Raw genomic sequence first — 23,586 nt, forward strand, 5'->3', positions numbered from 1 at the left:
GTCATTGTAGGAGTGGATACATTGAGAAACATGTATCATCAAGAAAAAAAAAAGATAGAAAAATCAACAACACACGACATCACAATATATACATTATACTTGGCTAAGATGGCCATTCACAGATTACACAAATATGATTGATGCTCTGAAACAAAAGCAGATGCCGTTTGGGACGTCACAATACTGTCCGGTAATTCGTTCTATTCATTAATAACCCGTACAAAGTAAGAGTACCTGAAGCAGTCATTGTGATAGCTTATGGGTGTAATATGCCTAGAATGTTTGTTTCTTTGAATTCTTCTTGAATGGTAAGATACATATTTGTGCGCTTCGAGCTTACTGTTTTCTCCCAACAACGCAAAAAAGAACTTTAAAGGGACTATGAAACGATTTTTTTCTTCGTTTCGTTCGAAAGAAGACATTTTTCTGTGTCTAGAACCGAAATTTTACTTTCGTCGCGCGAGCGGATTTCTCGGGAGCGAATTTAAACGGAGCGGCGAAAGGAGGACAGCTGGCGCCGCGCCGTGACGAGCTGCCGAGCGGAGACACAACGGGTAACTAGACGCGACCGCGGCCGGCTCAGCAACACGTCATCGTGACGTGTTGCCGAGCCGAGGAATCCTGCCAGGAGCATGCGCCGTAGGATCCCGCGTATGCGTTCATCGGGAGTGGAAATCTCCATGACAGCAGCTTTAGCGCGATCGGCAGATTTCGGCAGTGGCGGCAGCCACAGCGCGAGCTCGCGGCATTACTTGCCATTGTGCAACACTGGTGACGTAACGGGGAACCGAAGAGCGGTCCGTACAGTTACACCATCGGCAGGGAAATATGCGCGGAAGAGGAGGAACGCGGAAGAGACATTTCCAGCGCGCGCTCCTCGCAGAGTGGAGCGATTTCGTCCGGAAAAATTTGTGGCATATTAGTTTCTCTGCGGGAAGAACAGTTTCCATCGAAAAAACGTATGGGGGTTCGGGAAATTTCATAGTCCCTTTAATCTAGCAATTTTAGATCTCTCCGACAGGGGGGAAGTTGCGAGCACTCCAAAAGTTCAGCTGTACTTTGATCGCGGTTAGATATATGCCACACTGGTGTTGCATAAAGCTTACATCTCCACCATTCTGTGAACCTCTGACAACTGTTTATGTTATTTTCTTTTTTTGGAAAGGGTGGCAACAGTTTGGCTTCTCTTTAACAGAAATCCGAAGAGACAGAGATCTGCGTGTTTGGGACGTCGAGTTCCAGCCCTCGGGATTTTCAACCCCGAGAGATGGAGCTCTCCCTAAAGTTCGGTGGTCAACTCACAAAAGTAAAATTGGAGCCTCTTGACGCTAGCCTACCAGAACAGGGCCAGCAACAGGAATGCAACGCGTCTTCATCGGGAGACAACAATTACGGTGAAATTTTTGTAGACGTTGTACTCAGTTGGTGAATGCTTTCCGGAATATTCCTGAGGAACATGGAATAGTCTAAACTATGTACAGTGCTGGACAAAAGTTTACGAAGCGCGCCTCAGCGCATTCCATCCCCAGAGGGACACGCTAGCAGTGAATGGGACCGTACGGAGTTTCGGAGATTTGCCTAGGTAACAGGGTTATCCGTTTGCAAGTCCGTACGGTTCCATCCTCTGCTGCTGTGTCACCCTCGGGAAGGAAGGCGGCGGAGTGTTTTCCGTAAACTTTTGTTCAGCATTGTGCTACTCAGACTAAATGTTCTGTGGAATGTCTTGCATCTGTCTGTCTCACGTCATTTAAAGGGGCCGTCGCATCCGTCCCGGTTGATTCTAAAACTATAGTGCAGTTTTACTCCGCGTTGGTCGTTGATAATAACGGGAAAAAATCCGACACAAATTGGTGGTGTCGTTCCTATGCAGTTGGACTGGCTGGAGTACTAGTGGAATGCGTCTGCTCTGTGATCGTCTCGCAGGTGTATTGTTGTTTGTGTATGGTGTCGGACGTGTTCATAAAGCCAGGAGCGTCACATCTTGTTCCACACAGCGAAGTCACTTAAGGGCGAATCACTTCTTCAGAAATCTAGGGATGATTTTCATTCGCACAAGACACATGAATACTCAGTTATCATCGTAAGATTGGTACTGGCGTGTTCTCTTAGCTTTTCTCTAGTCAATGACGTATTTTTTATTTGACAAGGTTGAGTCGTTGATTTTTAATAAATTAAAGTTTCGCGCGTCTCGAGCATGTGCTGCCATCTCGGTGGAGTGTTGCGCACTAAAATATTTGCGAATTCGGGCTCAATACAAATTGACGGATAGTCCCGGAATTGTACAAAATGCGTCATTGACAAGGGCAAAGCAAGGAGAACCCACCAGTACTTCCGTATGCACAATATTTTACGCCGTTTCTGAGCGCTGTACGAACAAACGTTCTCTATTGTTTCGCGCAGAAGTGATTCCCCCTTAAGAACTCGCAGTGGTGAGCGAAAATCAGCATATTGACTGACGTCTCTCAAGCAAAAGCTGAGCAGATGACTTGAGAGATAATCGCCTGCTCCCATTTGTGTGCCTAGCTGCAGGGAGACACGTTTTTAAGACTCGTTTGTTTAATACTATTGAAGCTGTTTTCGGACACGACCAAGTTGTCTGTTAAGCGGCGACAAGCATTACTGTATCGGGGTTTTATGTGTGTTCTCATATCCGATAGCCCCTCTAACAAAAGGAAGTTTTTCTGGACTGCTGTTTTTGTGTGTGATGTGTACACATGAGTTGTAACAGAGCATAACGAGATTCAGAAAGGGGACAGAGATGACTACATATCACGTGGCTTGAAGCTTTGCTGCGTGACTTACTAATACCTTTTTTGTCTAACTTTAGGGGCAACTCGAGGGATGATCCAAATTAAAGAAGAACCTCGAGAGGAATCTTCGGACGAACATCTGATCATTGAAGTGAAGACAGAGCCTTACAACACTGCAATTTTGGACCAGGTGGGATACAGCCATGACTCAGCATCAGAAGGTGATACAAAACGATTAGTTAACTTAGTTACAAAAAAAAATCTACAAAAAGTGTGATGCAACAGATATGCTTTGGAGAGGTTCCTCTCAAGCACGTATCTGTCTTTCACGTATTTCACGTTTTTCACGTATCATCTTTCCTGTCATGCTCGCTCATACTTGGGCTGTGAATTTTTCAGTAAAAATCTGGCGCTGTCTTCAATTTGGGGAGAAATCGACATCACTTGGGCATCCGTGGGCTATGGGATGTTTTTGTTTCTCATCTTATCTATTCAAGGTGCACTAAAATGCAAATGCAACTTGTTCTCAAATGAGAGCGAGTGTTTTAATTAGTATGGTGCAAGCAAAACTAGTTCATGCAACACTACCGCTTAGAAGAAAGAAGCAGTGAAAAGAACTGTCTTTGGCGTCATCCAATGAGACTGTATGAGAAACACGTGTCTGTCTGTTGTGGACGTATGGATTTGTAATGGGGCCAGTTGTACTGTTCCGTACTTGCGCCACATGCTTTAGTCTCACATTTTTCGTTACTGATTTACGGAATCCCTATGACAGTCATCGCAAATCTTCCACTGGCAACGTCCTTCAGACAGCGATGGAACTCTGCTTTGTAACTCAGGCCATGTTTTTCGCCGAAACTGCTCCACGGCGTGGCGCACTCAGCGTGGACTAAGAGCACCCGATGCGCGAGTTAAAGGAACGTTGACTGCTTAGTGGCGAAGCCAAAAATAACCTGGTAAAATTATTGTTGTGGCTTCGTAACTAAATCCAAGTTTCTATTTATGACAAGTATGAAGTTAACGTGGCATGTAACTTAATTTGAAATGAACTTGTCCTCGCATTATAGTGACCCTTCAGGTCCTTTTCTAAGTTTTCTTTTCTTTTTTGTGGCCTCCCAGCAGTCATGGTCACTAACTACTTCTACAGTAGATTAACTAGTAGTCAAACTACTTTTCAGGTACGTAGTTAAAACTACTGCTTTAACTACTACAGTGTATTTTAACAACATCTGTAACTACTTAACGTTGACCATCAACACCAATCCCATTCTCTAGTGTCCTTGGACACCCAAGTGTGAACCACAAGCAGCAATAAACGTGAAGATTTAGTAACCATGCATGGCACAATTGCTCTGCACCTCCGTTCTCATCAAACAAGTAGCTCGAGGTAAAAGTCGGAAGCACAATCGTGCCGTAAAGCTTGCGACAAAATCGGAAGTAGTTGCCGCCTGCAGTAACCTAACTACTCTAGCTAACTACTCAAAATACTAGTTTAACTAGTAGTTGACTACCGGCCATCACTGCCTCCCAGCGCTAATCCTCTTAGGCAGCGGCAGTTCTGACACACATGGGAACGCAAGTGACTCATTCTTACACGTGTTACGCGTGGCAACCTCTGCTCGTATTCAGCGGAAATGTCACTTCAGGATTACGTGGCGACTGGAATTTGGGGAGAATTCGAGTTTAACCCGAATTGGTCGCAGGTTTGTTTGGGGGAGAGGGATAGCCGGGTTTAACCCGAAAAAGTCACTCCTTACTTATACTGAAGGCTGTCACAGAAGACAAAGAGATAATGGCTCCTGAATTCACAGATGTGTCTGCACCAAGACCTCTCCTCGCTCGAGACAGTTTACATCTTTCGTGAACCCTTCCGCTGGCTTACGACGTCTAGCTTACTACGCTGGCTTACTACGCTTACTGCATTGTAGAAGACGGGGGGGAATTCGAGTGAAGGGGGGGCATTGAGATACAGTAAAAGCACCTTAATTTGCACCTCATTAATTTGGATTGCTGGTTAATTCGCAAAGTCATCATGGTCGACTTCAAAATCTGCGAAGACTGCGAGGGAAAGTCGCAAATTGGAGGACGCAAAGTTATCATGGTACCGCCATATACATCAGTGTATAGGGTAGCCCATTAAATCACGCACAAATCAGCTCCGCTACGGATAATTTGAACTGCGCGCCCACAATTGCCGCTGTCAGCTTTCCAGGTTCAAACTGTGCACCAAGCTACTATTTCTGCCAATCAGCAGACACCACCTGAATGCATCTTCTCCTCCTCTCCTTTTCTTTTTTTGGAATCAGGTCTGCGTTGCTGCCATCGTTCCACGTGCACAGTGTCGCTTATTAGCTCACGAGGGGAGTATGGAGTGCGGAGACTGCTCATTGCGTTGCACGTGCTGGTGTGTGCGCATGAGAGCAGGTCAGCCCGTGCATAATATTAAACCCCGAGATTAGGGCAAAAGGGGACAGACACAACACGGAGTCTCAAAAAGTCAGTCCAGCAACGATTACGAACTCTTTTTCCCCATTGTGGGTTTGTTGCCAAAGTGTGGATGAACACACCCAACAGGAGTCCGACATCAAGGCAGAAGGGATAGTTACTACAGCCATGCGCGATGTGTTCCAGGATGCTTGGGAACTGCCTGTTCTAAACTACCATAGGAAGTCCTAAACTGTGATGAGGTGGACCCGCGGAGCGCGCCACGGATGAGGAAGGGGGGGGTGTTGCGAGTGCGGCCATTAAAAATGGAGGTGCACCGAACTTCATGTACTTTTTTTTTAGCTTTGAGGGAGGTCAAGACTAGCACTAGAGCACGTGCATGCAAACGAAGCTTGACCGTGCTTTGTTGTAACAGTCAATGCAAAACTCACTAACTGGTTTATTTCGCAAATAAAATTCTGGACTGTTCATCGTGCACTCCTGCTTTATCTAGCACATAAACTTCCGTTCCAGACAGTTGGCTGGTGCATGGTTGCCAAAACATGGTTGGTAAAAAACGTAGATGGTCCACCTATTTGTTTTGTTGTGCCTGCTTCTATCTTCCAGTTATTTTAAAGCCTCAGAAGCGGGGTGCCTCTTTAATTTTGAGGGGGGTCTTAGTGACAGGAGCGAAAAATATCTCAAGAAGAAAAAGTGAAACGTCATAAAAGATTGTCTGTGCCCTAGCAGCTTCTCCTCTCTGCCTGTGCAGGAACGCGTATTACCTAGTTCACCTTCACTCGAGCGACACCATCTTGACGGCACAAAAGACCGCATAAAGACGAGGCCTTCCCTAAATGTAGATTCGTGCACGTTGTGCTTTCTCCAGTTCGTCAGCGTGCACTGAGTTTTGAAAAAAACGAGCGCGGCTACGAAGCGTAGAAAGTTTACCAGGTGGTATTCACAATGCGCGAGTGATACGTGATGTTTTTCGGACCTCATGCTGTTAGGAAAAAGAACGGCATGGAGCGAGGAAAGAGAGATGATTGGAGAGCATCTTCACGGAAAAACGTGACAAAAGGCACCGAAATGGTTCGTAATCTCGCAGCAAGAGCACGTGAGCGAGAGAAACAGTAGAGAAGGTTTTTCCTCGAGACTTTTCTTCCACCAAGGAGAGTGCAGGCGAGAGGGGTCACTGATTGCACCAGGGGATTGAATTCGAAGCAAGCAATCTTTCAGCAGTGCTGCCGTCCCCTGTTGGGAGTGGGCGTGATTCGGTCGAAGGACTGCCTTGAGGAATGCTTCAGTTCTGTGCGTGGCTGAACGAATTGGTAGATGACTGTTGGGTTTCAGTCATCCATAAATAATGCCACCTCCAACGCATGTGCCACATTTTTGTACGACGTTGCTGCGGCCTGAACTCGTTGATACAACGAAGTCCGTTCCCACAGATTTTTGTCGGAGAGCGAATTGTCGCGCAAACGAGAAACAGCCGGAAAATACTGTTCTCCTCCCCCCCCCTCATGTTGCATGTGTTATCAACTGCATATTCTGTCCGTTTGCTCTTCGTTCCTGCCATGCTCAGTCTGCTACCTGTGTCGATGATGACCACAATGGTCAAGTGTCCGATGGTCCTGTACTCTAAAGGGGCACCAAAATGCAAAAACTTGCTATCGAAAGAATGTCTGTGTTTCAATTAGTCTAATGCCAGCAAGATTAGTTCACACGGCGCTACTGTTTAGAAGAAAACGCAATGAAAGCAGAACCGTCTTTGGCGTCAGTGAATGGTATCCCCATGAGGCAAGGATTGGCAGCAGGAAAAGCAGGCGCATACGTGTTGTAGGCGCGTGTATTTGGAACTGGTCCGGTCGAAGTGTTGTGTATATGAGTGGCATGGTGTGCACTGCTCATTTTTCAGTACCGATTCCCTGAATTGTACCCGCAACAGTTCTCGCAAATGTCAGACTGACGACATTTATCTTCGGACAGTGACACCCGTCTGCTTTTCAATGCGCACCACATTTTTCGACGGGACTGCTCCATGGTGTGACACACACTTGCACGCACAGAATGGTCTAAAAACACTGATGCATGAGCTGAAATGAGGTCTGGCACTGAACCAATAAAGAGTTCGGTGGAATTTAGTTTGTGGCTCAGTAGCGTAGTAACGTGCACGAAATCAGTGTAGCGTGCAACCTTGTTCTTGCATTTTAGTGTCCCTTTAATACACGCTGCTTTCCGTGCAAGAGCTGTGTCTCACAATGGGTTCACCTGGAAATGGGGTTGTGCTGTGGATGATGCTATCCACACACGCATCGCATAGGCCCCTCCCTCTGTATTTTGTGTTACACAGTGGCTGCAAGGTCAGTGGTCATAAGAGAAGCACAACGCCAGTGTTCGCCCCCCTGACTGTCCTCAAGAGTTTGTTCATAGTCAGTGAGATCGACTGTCAGTGGTCAACAAGTTGTCATGATAACGAGGGAGAAATACACAGTGCGCCTGTGGGGAGGAAATCGTTCCCTAGAAAAGCAGTCACAAAGTGAGGACGTCATCTTCATTTCATTTTTCATTTCATTTCATTTATTCATCAGCTCTCACTTAGTACATAACATTATATTAACACAGGGACCGACATCAGCAGCAGTTACCTGGAGCATGAAAACTATAATACGTGACATTGTTGTATGTTACATAAAATACATAAAACCGGCATGATTGACCTCATATGTTCCAGATGATCAGGAGCGAAACAAATTAAATGAAAGCAAATTGAAGCACCCAGCAACTGTCTTCAGACACGGGAAACAAACTTCACAAAGGCTACCTGAAATGGAGATTTCTTAAATGTGCTGTCAAGTCTTGCTTGCGTTGGGTGGTGAAAATTTCATTGGGCAGCTCGTTAAAAAAACCTAAATCCTAAAATCATACTAGCGAGTGGCATAATAACGGCTGTGGACTGTATCAAACTGTCTGTACTGTTAATGCCAGATTTCTGCAACTTCAGTAGCAAGAGAAAAGGAGTGGTAAGCTCCATATTAAGGTCGAGCACTTTCGATGAAGCATCTTCAGGTTGCACTTCTTCGAATGCACAGTTGGAGATCAGCACAACGACAGTTGGATCACAACTCAAAAACCCTGCTACGATCACTACCAACGATTGACTCACTGAGCAACCTTCAGACCAGAGTGAAAGTCAAGAGGCAGGCAAACCATCAACATTAGACCACAAGAAAAACATGCTGTATAAGTGCAGCATTTGTTTCGCCACATGCGTGGACACTCGCCACATGGTACTTCATCACAAAACTCGTAAAACAAACAGATTTACTTGCGACGCGTGTTCCGCGAAATTCCGTCGTGCATCGACTCTGCGGGTGCATGCAAAGTGTTGCGCAGGAGAATGGTTGCACAAGTCCACGATGTGTGTACTTGCATGCACATCAAGCACGCACAAGAGCGATCTCTGCCCTGCAGAATCCAGCCACAATATGCGCCTGCGGCATCACAGGCACTCACACATGGGCAAGAAGTTGTTCAAGTGTGATCTCTGTCCTGCACAGTTCCACCAAAGCGTGCACTTGTCACATCACAAGCGAGAACACACACGCATGGGGCCATACAGATGTGATCTCTGCCCTGCAGAGTTCGGCAAAAGCAGGAAATTGCGAGACCACAAAAGAACACACGCGAGTGAGAGGCCATACAAGTGCAATCTCAATCCTCAAGCACAATGCTCAGGTATCACAAGCGAAAACATACAGGCGAGAAACCCTTTAAGTGCGATCTCTGTCCCGCAGAATTCAGTCATAGGACAGCTCTGACGTGTCACAAGCGAAAACACACGGGTGAGAAGCCCTACAAGTGCGATATCTGTATTGCAGAGTTCAGCTCCAGTGCGAGCCTGTTGTATCACAAGAGAAAACACATGGGCGAGAAGCCCTATAAGTGTGATCTCTGCACAGCGGAGTTCATCCAGTGTTTTAGCCTGTCGCGCCACAAGCGAAAACACACTGGTGAGAAGCCCTTCAAGTGCGACCTCTGTCTTGCAGAGTTCAGCTGTAGCGCGAATTTCGCTCGCCACAGGCGGACACACACTGGCGAGATGCCATACAAGTGCAATCTCTGCCCTGCAGTGTTTAACCGCAGGACGGCACTGTCACATCACAAGCGCACACATGGGAGAAAAGACGCACAAGTGCGACCTCTGTCCTGCAGAGTTCAGCACGAGGGCAGGCCTGGGGCGTCACAGGAGGGACACACATGGACGAGAAGCCATACAAGTGCGACCTCTGTCCAGCGGAGTTCGGCCAGGGTGAGAGGCTGCCGTATCACAAGCGAAAACACACTGGCGAGAATCCCGGTAAGTGCGACCCCTGTGTCGCAGAGCTGAGCCACAGCGCAAGCCTGTCATGTGACAAGCAAGAACGTGTGGGCGAGAAGCCCCACAAGTGTGATCTCTGCACCCTGAAGGGCAGCCTGACTCGCCACAAGCGAAAACATACAGGTGAGAAGCCCTACAAGTGCGGTGTCTGTAGTTCAGAGTTCAGCTGTAGTGGGATCATGTTGCGCCACAGGTGCACACACACATGGGCAAGAAGCGACACAAGTGCGATCTCTGTCCTGCACAGTTAGTCGATAGCAGGACGCTGCGGCGTCACAAGCAAATACACGCAGGCGATAAGCCCTAACCTCTGTTCTGCAGAGTTCACGCACAGCATGGAATTGCAGTGTCACGAGTGGACACACACGGACGAGAAGCCATACAAGTTCAATCTCAGTTCCTGCGAGCATGAGCCAGAGCACAAACCTCCAGGGCTACTACAAGGGGGACCTACGTGGGCGTGCAGAGGTGCAACCTCTGTCCCGCAGAGTTCAGCCACAGCACACATGTATGTGCAGCAGTGATTCAGTGATTCCTTTAATGAAAAATTCGGGAGTGACACTGCGGTTCTCCCCGGCAGCCTGCATCTCCGCAACTCTCTCCATTTTCCGCAACTCACTCTAGAGTCATGGAAGTGAAGTCAATAAACCTATTGTTTCCTCAACACCCACTCAACCATCGTGACCCATTCCACATACATCAAGTGCCAGTGTGCAAATTTTTGTTTGTCCCTGGCGGAGGAAATGTCTCCGATGGAGAGGCGGGCACGTTGATCAACGTGTTTTTATTACCATATAAAACACGAGGAGCACTTTTTATGCTGAGAAATATTAGATGCTGCAGTGTCTTCATGTTGAGTGCCTTCCTTGAGCGTGTACATTGCTATAGGAGCGTTACTGATATATAGCGGTAGGCACCCTTGTGTGGCATGAGACATTGAATAAATTTTTAAAGGATCCCGAGGGAGCCTTTGCCTTGGGCACTCTCGTGGATATTGTTTGTTTGTTAAGGGTGGATGGTCTCGTCAGAATTTCTGTCGGCAAACTTTGTTTAGCACGAGGCAAAGCAGCAAGGTAACCACCACAACCACCACCACCACCTAGCATCAAACCTGCAAATAGGGGAAGTGAAACCTCGTTTCAAACCATGCTCACAGGCAGCCGAACTGTTGCCGGCATACAGCAGCGATTGCCCACCCACTAAAAAATCACACGATTGGGCCAAGTCTTGGTCAAGCTGACAAAGTGTAAAAACTGGGCCCTGCACAATGCAAGAAAAACAAAATTTTGACGATACTGCCGTTTGTTGCTGGGAGAGGGTGGGATGAATGGTAGATGATGAATGGTTTCGCTCTCTCCTAAATAATGTGGCCTCCGATATGGCCCTATATTTTTGTGCAATATTGTGCCTTAGTTCTGTGAGCAAACTCTATGCTTACGTCAGTCAACTACAAAAACTGTCTGCGCTCTCAAAGTCCACATTCTGAAATTTCAGGAGTGAAAGAAAGCAGTGGTGGGCTTCACATTAAGGACGAGCTCAGAAGCACTTGCGATCACGCATCTTCAGGTTGCACCTCTTCCAGTGCACAGTTTGAGACCAGCACAACAACAGTTGAACCGCGGTTCGAAAACGTTGCACTAGTCACTATTGACGGTCGACCGACAGAGCAATCTTCAGACCAGAGCGAGACCCAAGTGGCGGGCAAGTCATCGACGTTCGGACATGAGAAAGACAGGCTTTATAAGTGCAGTGTTGGTTTGGCTACATGCATTGACACTGGGCTCTTGGAAGATGATCTCAAACCACACAAAACAAAGACATTTACCTCTGACATGTGCTCCGCGGCAATCAGTCATGCATCAACTCTGCAAGTGCATGCAAAACATTCCATGGGAGTAAGGTTGCATAAATCCAAGATATGTGCATTTGCATGCGCATCGAGTGCATACAAGTGCGATCTCACCCCTGCAGAGTCCAGCCACACTATGTGCCTGCGGCATCACAAGCAGACACACATGGGCAAAAAGCGCTACCGGTGTGATCTCTGTCCTACAGAGTTCAGCCATTGCACGAGCCTGTGCCGGCACAAGCGGAAGCACACAGGCGTGAAGCGATACAAATGCAATCTCTGCCCTGCAGAGTTCAGCAACAGTGAGAAGCTGCGTGATCACAAGAGAACACACACGAGTCAGGGGCCATACAAGTGCGACCTCTGTCCTGCACAGTTCGGGCATAGCACAATCCTGAAATGTCACAAGCAAAGACATACAGGCGAGAAGCCCTACAAGTGTGACCTCTGTCCTGCAGAATTCAGCCTTAGCTCTAGCCTCTATGACCACAGGGGGACGCACAGAGATGAGAAGCCCAATAAGTGCGATCTTTGTCCTGCAGAGTTTAAGAAGAGGGACACCCTGAAGTGTCACAGGAGATCACACACGGGAGAGAAGCCATACAAGTGTGACGTCTGCATTGCAGCGTTCAGCCGTAGCTCCAGCCTGTTGCGCCACAAGTGGACGCACATGGGCGACAAGCCCCATAAGTGCGACCTCTGTCCTGCAGAGTTCGGCAAAAAGATGGGCCTACAGTGCCACAGGCGAACACACATGGGAGAGAAGCCATACAAGTGCAATGTCTGCCCTGCGGAGTTCAGCCACGTTACGAGTCTGTCATATCACAAGCGAAAACACACAGGCGAGAAGCCCTATAAGTGTGACATCTGTACAGCAGAGTTTAGCCGTAGCTCTATCCTGTTGAATCACAAGCGAAGACACACAGGTGAGAAGCCATATAAGTGCGATCTCTGTACTGCAGAGTTCAGCAGTAGCGGAAACCTATCACGCCACAAGCGGATACACACGGGCGAGAAGCCCTACAAGTGTGATCTCTGTCCTGCAGAGTTCAGCAACAAAATGGGTCTACAGTACCACAGGCGAACACACACGGGAGAGAAGCCATACAAGTGCAATGTCTGCCCTGCGGAGTTCAGCCACATTATGAATCTATCATATCACAAGCGAAAACACACAGGCGAGAAACCCTATAAGTGTGACATCTGTACAGCAGAGTTTAGCCGTAGCTCTATCCTGTTGAGTCACAAGCGGACACACACGGGAGAGAAGCCCCATAAGTGCAATCTCTGTACTGCAGAGTTCAGCAGTAGCGGAAACCTATCACGCCACAAGCGGATTCACACGGGCGAGAAGCCCTACAAGTGTGATCTCTGTCCTGCAGAGTTCATCGAGAGCACGAAGCTGCGATATCACAAGCGAAAACACACTGGCGAGGAGCCCTATAAGTGCGACCTCTGTCCTGCAGAGTTCACCGGCAGCACGAAATTGCGGTGTCACAAGCAGACACACCTGAGCGAGGTGCCCTGCTAGTGCTACCTCTGTCTGACAGAATTTAGCCACAGTCCAGACCTGGGGCAGTACAAGTGGACACACATGGTCGAGAAGCCATACAAGAGCATTCTGTGTCTTGCGAACTTGAACCAGAGCACAGATGTCCAGTGATACCGTAGGTGGACTTATATGGGTGTGAAGAGGTGGAGCCTCTGTCCTGCAGAGTTCAACCACAGCACACACATACACACACAAGCCAGAGGACCAGCAGAGCATGAATGTGTGGCTTCATAAGTAGGCATGACACACTTGGGATAGAAGCTGTACAACTGCAGTCAACACGGCCACATGAAAGAGAGAAGGCATCCAAGTGTCTGTTCCGTTGCATGTCCTTAAACCTTTCGACCTAAAGGAGCACACAGCAAGGCGCAGGAGAGAAAGGCTGTAGAGATTCTATCTGTATGCCCAGCGTATCTTATTTTCTTTTGTATGCTTCTCCTGATTCTTCTCTTTGGATGTTTCACTTGAGACTCGAGCACATGAACAGACGGAGGTTGATGGGAGTTGAATTGGTGCTGGGTTGGGTGGTGATGCATGTGAAATCTCAAACACCGTACCCAGTGCCAAGGAACAAACAAACAAACATGGAAAGGACATCACACAGGTGTGAAATGCCAACCCAGCTTTATATCCTTTATTTCCACGAGCAAAATTCCTGTTCCCTTTTCATTATCCCTGTGACAGACACACCTTTTTTACTTATTTTATGCCCTCACTTTGCTAAACCATTGAAATAAAGAAATTTTGCAAGATGTAACAACTTTTAACTAAAATCCTGAGAATTACCTTTTCGGTCGCGAGCATCTGTTGTGGAATGCATTATAATTTATTAATGACATCACAATAGTGGTCATTGACAGACGCTCGTGTAGGGGTACGAGAGATCAAAACTTGCAAAAGACGATGGCCCTGGGCGGCTATGCTTCACTACCTCACGGCATATCAGCACACTTGCCCTGTTGTTGACCTCGGAAAGTGCATGATATTTTTGTTGCCGATGGGGGTATAGTTCATCATAGATGGGATTCAGCTAGTTCAACATCTGGATCACTTTAGAGGGAAGGAGGAGAACCGTTTGTGCTGTGTGGGAAGCACTTTCGCATGCACACAATATTTAGTTGCAAGTTGTCGGATCGTATATACAGGGTGTCTTTTTTTTTAAAATACAGTTTTCATTAAAAAAAAACTAAAGGCTATAGACATCATGTTTTCACTTCTGTCGTCTCTGGGCCGGTGGACGTTCTTAGCCATCTGTTGCTCAGCCGTTGAATGACCAATTACCTAAAAATCGTTAATTAACTTTTTAATTATAAAAGCTACGAAGTTGTCCCAATTTTCCAAAATTCGTGAAGGAACACCGTTTTTTTTTTTCTTTAATTCGTTCAATGGGCACCTTCTGAGACGTGTCTTTCCTTCACCCCCAGTGTGAGAGGGTGAAGGAGCACAGTGCCGCCTCATGAGCATCAAATATGAGCTTTCTTGGCAGAAACAAACCAAAAACAAATATATCGGGTGATGCTATCGGAACTGCCCTTATCTTGGGTTGCATTTTCTATTTTCTTTTAATCTTTTTTGAGGATTCAAGAGGCGATAGTGTGCTCTTTCACCCTCTCACATTGGGGGTGAAGGAAAGAGGCGTCTCCGAATATCCGCAATGAACAAAATAAAGAAAAAATTGTCTTCCTTCACGAATTTTTTTCGGAGAATCTATCGAACGGATTTCCGTTCGGGAAACTGCGGCGATATCAGGTGACCGAATGGAAGAGATGTTATCATTGGGACAACTTCGTAGCCTTTGCAATTAAAAAGTTAACTAACGATTTTTAGGTAATTAGTCATTCGACGGTTGATCAACAGATGGCCAAGATCTTCTGCCTGCCCAAAGATGATGGTAGTGAAATCTGGATGTCTATAGCCCTTAGTTTTTTTAATGAAAAATCTGAATCGAAAAAACAACAACTATAATAGCAGGTATGTCAGGGTGAGGTTGCGCTGCCACACGGCGGCGTCTGTACAGCCACCTGTGAGCATGCTGTTAGTTTGGTGTCCCGCATTAAATTGCTTCAGTATGTCTACACCGTCATGTTACCTGTCTTGTATATCCCAGTGCTGCAAGCATGCATCATCTGTGCGGACCGTGAAAAGAGTGAAACCGGGAAATTTTTTTTGCTCACTTCCGCTCTTTGTATTTTTGATTATATGCAATGGCACTGTCATACTGTGTACAGGAGCAGTGTTTCTCGGTTCCAAGAATCGCATGTTCTACTCCGCAAATTATGTCGACAAGAGCGAAATGGTGCTGACAAGATTGGTGCCTGACGAAGTAAGATCTCAGACAAGGTGTACATACACATTCTCGTTTTCATGCAGCATCTGGTTTCTGGTTTGGTGCTTCAGAAGCAGATTTTTTCAACTCTTATTCTTTGTCGGTGACGGAACCCGCAACTATGTTTGGGCGAGGCTGGGGTGTCACGACGTAAATGACCAATAGAATATAGAAGTGATTGACCAATGCGAATATGCAGAAAAATGTGCACAACGGACACTGGCTTGGCGATCGTTAGGTTTTCCAGAACTGGAGATGTTCCGATCTGAGCTGTTCGGAGAATGCCCATAAGCGTACCACGAAGAAATAGCGCTACGTTTCGGGGCAGATGAAACTCCCCAAGGCAAGATATACCTGTACTATATACTATATCCATCTCCAAAATAGATGTTCCACAGCTGTGTCAGTGTGGCACCAGCCTGCGAGCGGTCCGTTGATTCCAAGAAATTGGGAAAAGGATTCCTTGAAGGATCACTTTGGGAGTGTCGCTGCAGTTGCCCCGGGCAACCCGCATCTAGCCTGCGCCTTTTCCGCAACTCGCTGTTGATAGAGTCATGCAAGTAGAGTTTATAATCCTGTAGCCTCGTCAACACCCTCTTATTCTTCATGACCCATTCCACATACTCCTAGCTATACCTTAATGCCAACGTTACTTGTATTTTAATTTTTGCTTTTGTCTCTGGCGGAGGAAATCCAACATTAACATCTAAACACGATCTACATCTAAGTCATCAGCATCTAGAACACGATGAGTACTTGTTGTACCCAGAGATAGTACATACTGCACTGCCTTCATGTTGACCACCTCCCTCCAGCATGTACTTTGCAGAGTGCGAGCCATGCCATTAATATGGTAACTGGGATTGAACTGGGAACATGCCATTAATCTAGGAATCTAACCTAAATGTAAGTGATATATGGTGGTACGTCCCCTGGCATGGGTGTGGTGTGAATGTTTAAGGAACACTGAGCAGCCCCGCCTCGGACACTGTCGTGGTTGTTGCTTGCTTGGTAAGGGTGGGTGGTCTCGTTAGAATTTCGGTTGGCAAACGTTGCTCCGCGCGAGGCAAAAATAGAAGGGTTACCACCACATACCGTGAAACCTGCAAATAGCGGAAGCAAAACGCTGTTTCACACCAACCCTGCTGGCTCTCGTAGACGGCTGAGCATCCGCCAGCGTGCGGTAGAGACCGCCCACTTAGTGTCGAGTGATAGACCTGAGTCGTTGGGGCTCCGCTGACGGAGTGTAAAAACTGGGCCCTGCACAATGCAAGAAAAACAAATTTTTGACGATACTGCCGTTCTTTGCTGGGAGAGGGTGGGATGAATGGTAGATGACTGTTTGGTTTCGCTCTCTCGTAAATAATGTGGCCTCTAATATAACCCTACATTTTTTGGAGTGTATTGTGCCTTAGTTCCGTGAGCAAACGTTATGCTTACGTCAGTCAACTACAAAAACTGTCTGTGCTCTCAATGTCCACATTCTGCAATTTCAGGAGCAAAAGAAAGCAGCGGTTGGCTTCACGTCAAGGACGAGCTCAGAGGCACCTGCGATCACGCATCTTCAGGTCTCTCCTCTTCAAGTGCACAGTTCGAGATCGGCACAACAACAGTTGAACCACAGTGCACAAACGATGCACTAGTCATCACTGACGGTCGACCCACAGAGCAATCTTCAGACCAGAGCGAGACTCAAGTGGCAAGCAAGTCATCGACGTTCGGACATGAGAAAGACAGGCTTTATAAGTCCAACATTTGTTTAGCTGCATGCATCGACACTGGCCACTTGGAGGTTCATGTCAAAACTCACAAAACAAAGACACTTACCTGCGACAAGTGTTCCACGACATTCCGTCATGCGTCAACTCTGCGAGTGCACGCAAGACATTGCACGGGACTAGGCTCGCAGAAGTCGAACGTAAGTGCACCTGCATGCGCATCGAGCGCACATGAGTGCAATCTCAGCCCTGCAGAGTCCAGCCACAGTATGTGCCTGCAGCGTCGCAAGCGCACACTCGTGGGCAAGAAGAGCTTCAGGTGTGATCTCTGTGGTTTTGAGTTCAACAAGAGGTACAAGCTGCGCAATCACAAGAAAGCACACATGAGTGCGGGGCTATACCAGTGCACCTTCTGTCCTGCACAGTTCAGGCGAAGCGCGATGCTGAAGTATCACAAGCAAAAACATACAGGCGAGAAGGCCTATAAGTGTGACCTCTGTCCTGCAGGGTTCAGTCATAGCTCTAGCCTGTATGTCCACAAGCGGACACACACGGGCGATAAGCCCCATAAGTGCGATATCTGTCCTGCAGAGTTCAACAGGAGGCACGACTTGCAGCGTCACAGGAGAACACACATGGGAGAGAAGCCATACAAGTGTGACGTCTGCCCTGAGGAGTTCAGCCGCAGCGCGATGCTGTTGCGCCACAAGTGGACTCACACGGGCGAGAAGCCCCATAAGTGTGATCTCTGTCCTGCAGAGTTCAGTCATAGCTCTAGCCTGTATGTCCACAAGCGGACACACACGGGCGAGAAGCCCCATAAGTGCGATCTCTGTCCTGCAGAGTTCAACAAGAGGTACGACTTACAGCGTCACAGGAGAACACACACGGGAGAGAAGCCATACAAGTGTGACGTCTGCCCCGCGGAGTTCAGCCGCAGCTCGATGCTGGTGCGCCACAAGGGGACGCACATGGGGGACAAGCCCCATAAGTGTGATCTCTGTCCTGCAGAGTTCAGTCATAGCTCTAGCCTGTATGTCCACAAGCGGACACACACGGGCGAGAAGCCCCATAAGTGTGATCTCTGTCCTGCAGAGTTCAACAAGAAGTACGACTTACAGCGTCACAGGAGAACACACACGGGAGAGAAGCCATACAAGTGTGACGTCTGCCCTGCGGAGTTCAGCCGCAGCTCGATGCTGTTGCGCCACAAGGGGACGCACATGGGGGACAAGCCCCATAAGTGTGATCTCTGTCCTGCAGAGTTCAGCGAGAGGGCGGACCTGCGGTCTCACAGGCGAACACACACGGGAAAGAAGCCATACAAGTGCAATGTCTGCGCATTGGAGTTCAGCCACATGAAGAGTCTGTCACATCACATGCGAGAACACACAGGCGAAAAGCCCTATAACCCTGTATCCACACGAGTCAGTTTTCTGCCGGCAGCAAGTCGGGAAGGAGTGAGAGGATATCCGACATAAACGAGGTCACTACGCGTCTGAAAACGCCCACTGATTCTCTAGCATTCACACGAGTCATTTTCCCGGCCGCTGTCAGATTTCCGATCCGTTCTGTATTCGCGATTGCATATCGTCTGTGTCTAGCGTAGGATGGACCAATGAAAGAAAAAAACTTATTGCGCTTGGGCTCCTTGTGGATGATTCAGAGTGCATTCACGTGAGAAACGGGACAGGATATGGGCCAAAGAATAGATTCCAAAGAAGCGCTATGGAATGTAAAACAGTATTAACCCAAATCTCCATGTGGACGACCCAAACGTCTGTCGGAGTATTTTGAGAATAGACGCTGTCACATTCGGTTTTATTTTCCACTAATGAAGCGTATCTCGATGCTGAGCATCAATATAGGCGCGACAGCGTGCCGACAAGTGATGGACTGGCGATGAAGCTGTGGTGTTGAACTACAGGTAGTCAATAATTAATTAAATTAATTTATTTTCCTTTCGGTAGGACGAGTAGCTTCCAATTATTATGTTTTTATACATGTATTGGAAATGTGCATGCGAACGATTATGTGTAGTCAACGCCTGTCCAGCGAAAGAAATATCCGCGTTTATAAAATTCATGCGTGTATTCCGTGCCTGTTTCGTCTCACGTAGAGAAAAAGCTTCCTATGCAACACTACATTGTAGGTATCTATCTATACAGGGTGTCCCAGCTAAGTGTATACAGATTTTTAAAAAAATATATAACACTTTTTCCAAGATGAAACCAATTGCAATATAGCATATGCTGAAGGGCACTCCCTAGGAGGGCATTAGCAAAGTCCAAAGGCAATGTCTTCATTAACTTTCATTTATTAATTTGTTAATTATAAAAGCTACAAAGTTGTCCCAATGAGAACATCTGTTCCTTTCGGTCACCTGATATCGTAGCCGTTTTTAGAACAAAAATCCGTTCCATAGATCGCCTGCAAAAAATTAGTGAAGGAATGCCATTTTTTTCTTTATTTTGTTCGTCGCGCACCTTCGCAGACGCGTATTTCCTTCATCCCCAACGTGAGAGGGGGAAGGAGCACAGTACCGCCTCATGCGTCGAAGACGAGCTTTAACTTGCGGAAACAAAACAAAAACAAATGTATCTGGTGACTCTATCAGAACTGGCCTTATCTTGGGTTGCATGTTCTGTTTCCTTTTAATCTTTTTCCAGGACGCGAGAGGCGATAGTGTGCTCTTTCTCCCTCTCACATTGGGGATGAAGGAAAGACGCGTCTTCTAAGAAGCGCAATGAACAAAATAAAGAAAAAATGGCGTTCCTTCACGAATTTTTTGCGGGCGATCCATCGAACGGATTTTTGTTCTGGAAACGGCTATGATATCAGGTGTCCGAAAGGAACAGATGTTCTCATTGGGACAACTTTGTAGCTTTTATAATTAACAAGTTAATTAATAAAAGTTAATTACGACATTGCCTTTGGACTTTACTAATGCCCTCCTAGGGAGTGCCCTTCAGCATATGCTATATTGCAATTGATTTCATCTTGGAAAAAGTGTTAGATATATTTTAAAAAAATCTGTGTACACTTAGCTGGGACACCCTGTATATTGCATAATTGTTCCGAAGCTGCTGCGCCAGTGTGTCATTGCACCACTTTCGCGGTAAAGCCAAGCATCGTTGGCGTTTCAATTCAGAATTTGCCATAGTACAGTGAATGCCGTTGTATGGGACACATGCAGAACAATCCTGATGAAATAAAAAGCAAGCGCGATAAGTATCCGTTGTGTCACCTTCTCCTTCTGCCGGCAGCAGACGCAGTCGGTCGTCAGAATCTGTGCCGGGAGGACAAGATATCCGGCTGCCTCCGATTGCCGCTCCGGAGATCAGAAAGTGGTGACGTGGCGAAGAGCGCCGGTCACGTGGCACCAGAGAGCGGTGACGTTCCCTGACGCCCGAGCGTCAGCCGGCAGAAAACTGACTCGTGTGAGTAGAGAGTAAGTGTGATCTCTGTCCTGCAGAGTTCAGCTAGGGCACGAGACTATATCACAAGCGAAAACACATGGGCAAGAAGCCCAATAAGTGTGATCTCTGTACTGCAGAGTTCACCCAGGGGTCTCACCTGTCGTTCCACAAGCGAAGACACACAGGTGAGAAGCCCTATAAGTGCGATCTCTGTCCTGCAGAGTACATCGAGAGCACGAAATTGCGGTCTCACAAGCAGACACAGAGTGAGGTGCCCTGCTAGTGCTACCTCTGTGACAGAATTTAGCCACAGTCCAGACCTGGGGCAGTACAAGTGGACACACACAGACGAGTGTCTCTGTGCTATAAACTTGAGGTAGAGCACAAACCTCCAGGGTTGCTGTACTTGGACCTTCATGGGCATGAGGAAATGCGACCCCTCTCCTACAGAGTTCAGCCACAGCACAAACACACACCAGCCGGAGGACCAGCAGATCACGGACCTGTGCCCTAGTAAGTGAGCACGACACACTTGGGACAGGAGCTATACAAGTGCTGCAGATTCTTTTCTGTTGGGTGTCTTCAACTTCAACACAGATGGAGAAAGGACAGCAAGAAGGAGTGAGGGGCAGAGGGTTATTATACGTCCTGGACTGAGTTCAGGGCCCAGTAGAGCACAGATGTCCTTTAGACGTCCAGAGGATGATTTTATTAGGACATTTAGTGTGTCCATAAGATGTCCGGATATGTCCAGTATACGCTGAAAAGACGTACGAATCAAATGCTTGTCAAGATCACGTTGCGGAGGATATCCTGGGTGGATGTTTTCCCCTCTACTGGGTGTATGTCTGAAACACATGTAGAAATGTACGTCGGATGTTCTGTCTACATCTGCCTCAATACACTGTAGATGCCATGCATTATGACACCACGCAGGCTCTAAACTGCCAACCAGGGTTTATTTCGACGAATAAATTATTCCCCTTTCTTTCATTATTATCGTGACAAACACTGCTCTACTTTTACTTATTCTTTCCCTACGTCTGCAAAACTGATGAAATAAATAAATAAATCAACCCGACGAACTTAAAAATATATGTGTATATTCTGCAAGATGTAACAACTTATAACCAACATGAGAGAACAGATGTTCTAAGGCTGGAAGAACATAGAAAGGACAAATACGAACAAAGCCTCAAATTGTGAAGATGTGGGTTCGAGTTCTACAGCTGGCTCACTTACTTTTTCAGTGACGTTCATCTTTCAACTTATAACGAAACTCCCAAAAATTACCTTTTGTGTCACGAGCATCTGTCGTTAGAATGCATTACAATTTGTTAAATACTGCTCCGGACTCTGGAAAACACAGTTAATCCTATTTAGTCCATGAAAAAAATTGGTGCCTCAAGGATTTTGTAGGCACAATTTCAATCCTGTACGAATCCTATGCATTTCAGTCAGCTTTTCAAGATCTGCTGAGCCTCCACAAGTTTCGATGACACGAGGAGCGGGTGCAGTAATCATGAGCCCACAAATTGCAATGATGTCATGTTCTGGAGAGGGCACTCGTCTCCTAGCAACGACGCCGGCGTCTGGGGGAGGTTCACATGGTGAAGTCACGTGACGCTGATTGAAAGATGGAAGAGATGCCTTCTCCCTCCTTTGTGTTTTCACGATGGTCGGAGCGGTCGGAGGATATGTCACGTGGGCCTCCTGTGAGTGAAGAAACTGTGCCCCCCCGCGGAGTACGCGAAGTGCAACAACGTTGCCAGATGAGAGCAAGGCGCTCCGTTAGAGCCTAACATGACGTCAGAGTTCTTAATAATAACAATTTTCTCTAGCTTTCGGCTCACGTAGAGCCAAAACATTTTGCAGGAATGTAAAGTGTGACAAGAAGATTTCAGCAACATAACTGATAGGATTTTGAAGGCACGAGATTAGGTTCGTATAGTTGGTAGTGGCACTTTAATGACATCCCAGGAGTGGACATTGGAAGACACTCGATGGGCTCCCGATCGAAGATGACGACCCTACGCGTACAGTGGCTAGAAGGAGAAGTGTGCCGGGCGCCGGGAAATAAGCGCACAAAACTGCAATGAAAGGTCCAGGTGGCGCTGGTCGCAGTAGGCGAGTTACCTCCCGAAGGGCCCCGACGTGGAAAGTTGCGGAGTTGGGCACTAAACCCGAGGATTTCACGTTAGCTTGAAAAGGAATCTTGTTGGTGCTTGATTCATGTCCTCTTAATTATGCAGCGATAACTACGAGAACACGAACATGCGCAATTTTTAAACAAAGAAAAAAAATAGAGCCATGATCGTACAGTACTGAACACATTTATATTTTACCGAGACGTCATAGCGAATATTTTCAAATGGCATATTTTCAAGCAAAAATAGCGTATTTTTGTTGAACATAAGTGAGGGGACAAGCGAGCTGGTGTATACATGTACGATTGAACGGAAACATCTCTTTGATTTCCGTTCAATCGTATTTTCAAATGCTTCCGTCGCTCTCTTTTTGACACATTCTCCTTATTCAAGATAATTTGAGAAAGAAAAAAAAAAGACTTTGTAAGAGAATGCAGTCTAATCAGTTCATTGCAGTGCACGTCACAGCCAATTTGTTCAAGCTTTAAATTGGTCAAAGACTTTCATAAAGTCGAAGATACTGCGGGCGTAGAGCTTCTGAGTGGAAAAATATAACGTAAATGCTGCTTCCAGCAGTGAAATGAGCTTGGCCAGTCCATGGCCAGGATATAGTAGACGTCGAAGCAGCTGGTGAACTCACTTTCTTGGATCTGCGCGGCTTATGAAAATGATCTCGTAGTTTATATATAGCTCTTATAACCATGGCCTATCCAGCCTATTCGTTCCCAATCTAGCAGACAGAAACCTGGATAAAGGTGCGTACAGGGTTTATTATGCGCACTGTATACATTTTCTTAACAGCTAGGAATTCTTAACCACTTTCTAACAAGCCCTTATCAAATTCTGTATAAAGCACACTGCATACAGCTTTTATACGGCGATTTTTCCTTTTTGTATCCAGTTCAGACTAAATCTGTGTGTAGTAAAAAGGGAATTTTGGACACGGAATTCCATTTGATTTTTTTCTGATGCGTCATGTCATTGACCATTCTTTCATGTGCCGTACGTTGACAGAGATTG

The 23,586-nt window shown here is 46.8% G+C and overlaps 1 protein-coding gene across 2 annotated transcripts; it reads left to right on the forward strand.

The window, feature by feature from the left end:
* The first annotated feature begins 1,169 nt into the window (after positions 1-1,169).
* LOC135370309 (zinc finger protein 883-like) lies at positions 1,170-19,196 on the forward strand. 2 transcript variants are annotated; one of them, XM_064604031.1, is made up of 3 exons: positions 1,170-1,394; positions 2,828-2,971; positions 16,779-19,196. In XM_064604031.1, exons 1-3 carry the CDS (start codon positions 1,268-1,270, stop codon positions 18,479-18,481), a joined length of 1,974 nt encoding a protein of 657 aa, XP_064460101.1. In that variant the 5' UTR covers positions 1,170-1,267; the 3' UTR covers positions 18,482-19,196. The 2 variants fall into 2 exon arrangements, with proteins under 2 accessions (XP_064460101.1, XP_064460100.1); XM_064604030.1 differs by lacking the exon at positions 16,779-19,196 and adding an exon at positions 11,050-13,724.
* Positions 19,197-23,586: the final 4,390 nt, after the last annotated feature.

This window comes from Ornithodoros turicata, chromosome 10 (genome assembly GCF_037126465.1).
Source record: "Ornithodoros turicata isolate Travis chromosome 10, ASM3712646v1, whole genome shotgun sequence".
NCBI classification, from domain to species: Eukaryota; Metazoa; Arthropoda; class Arachnida; order Ixodida; family Argasidae; genus Ornithodoros; species Ornithodoros turicata.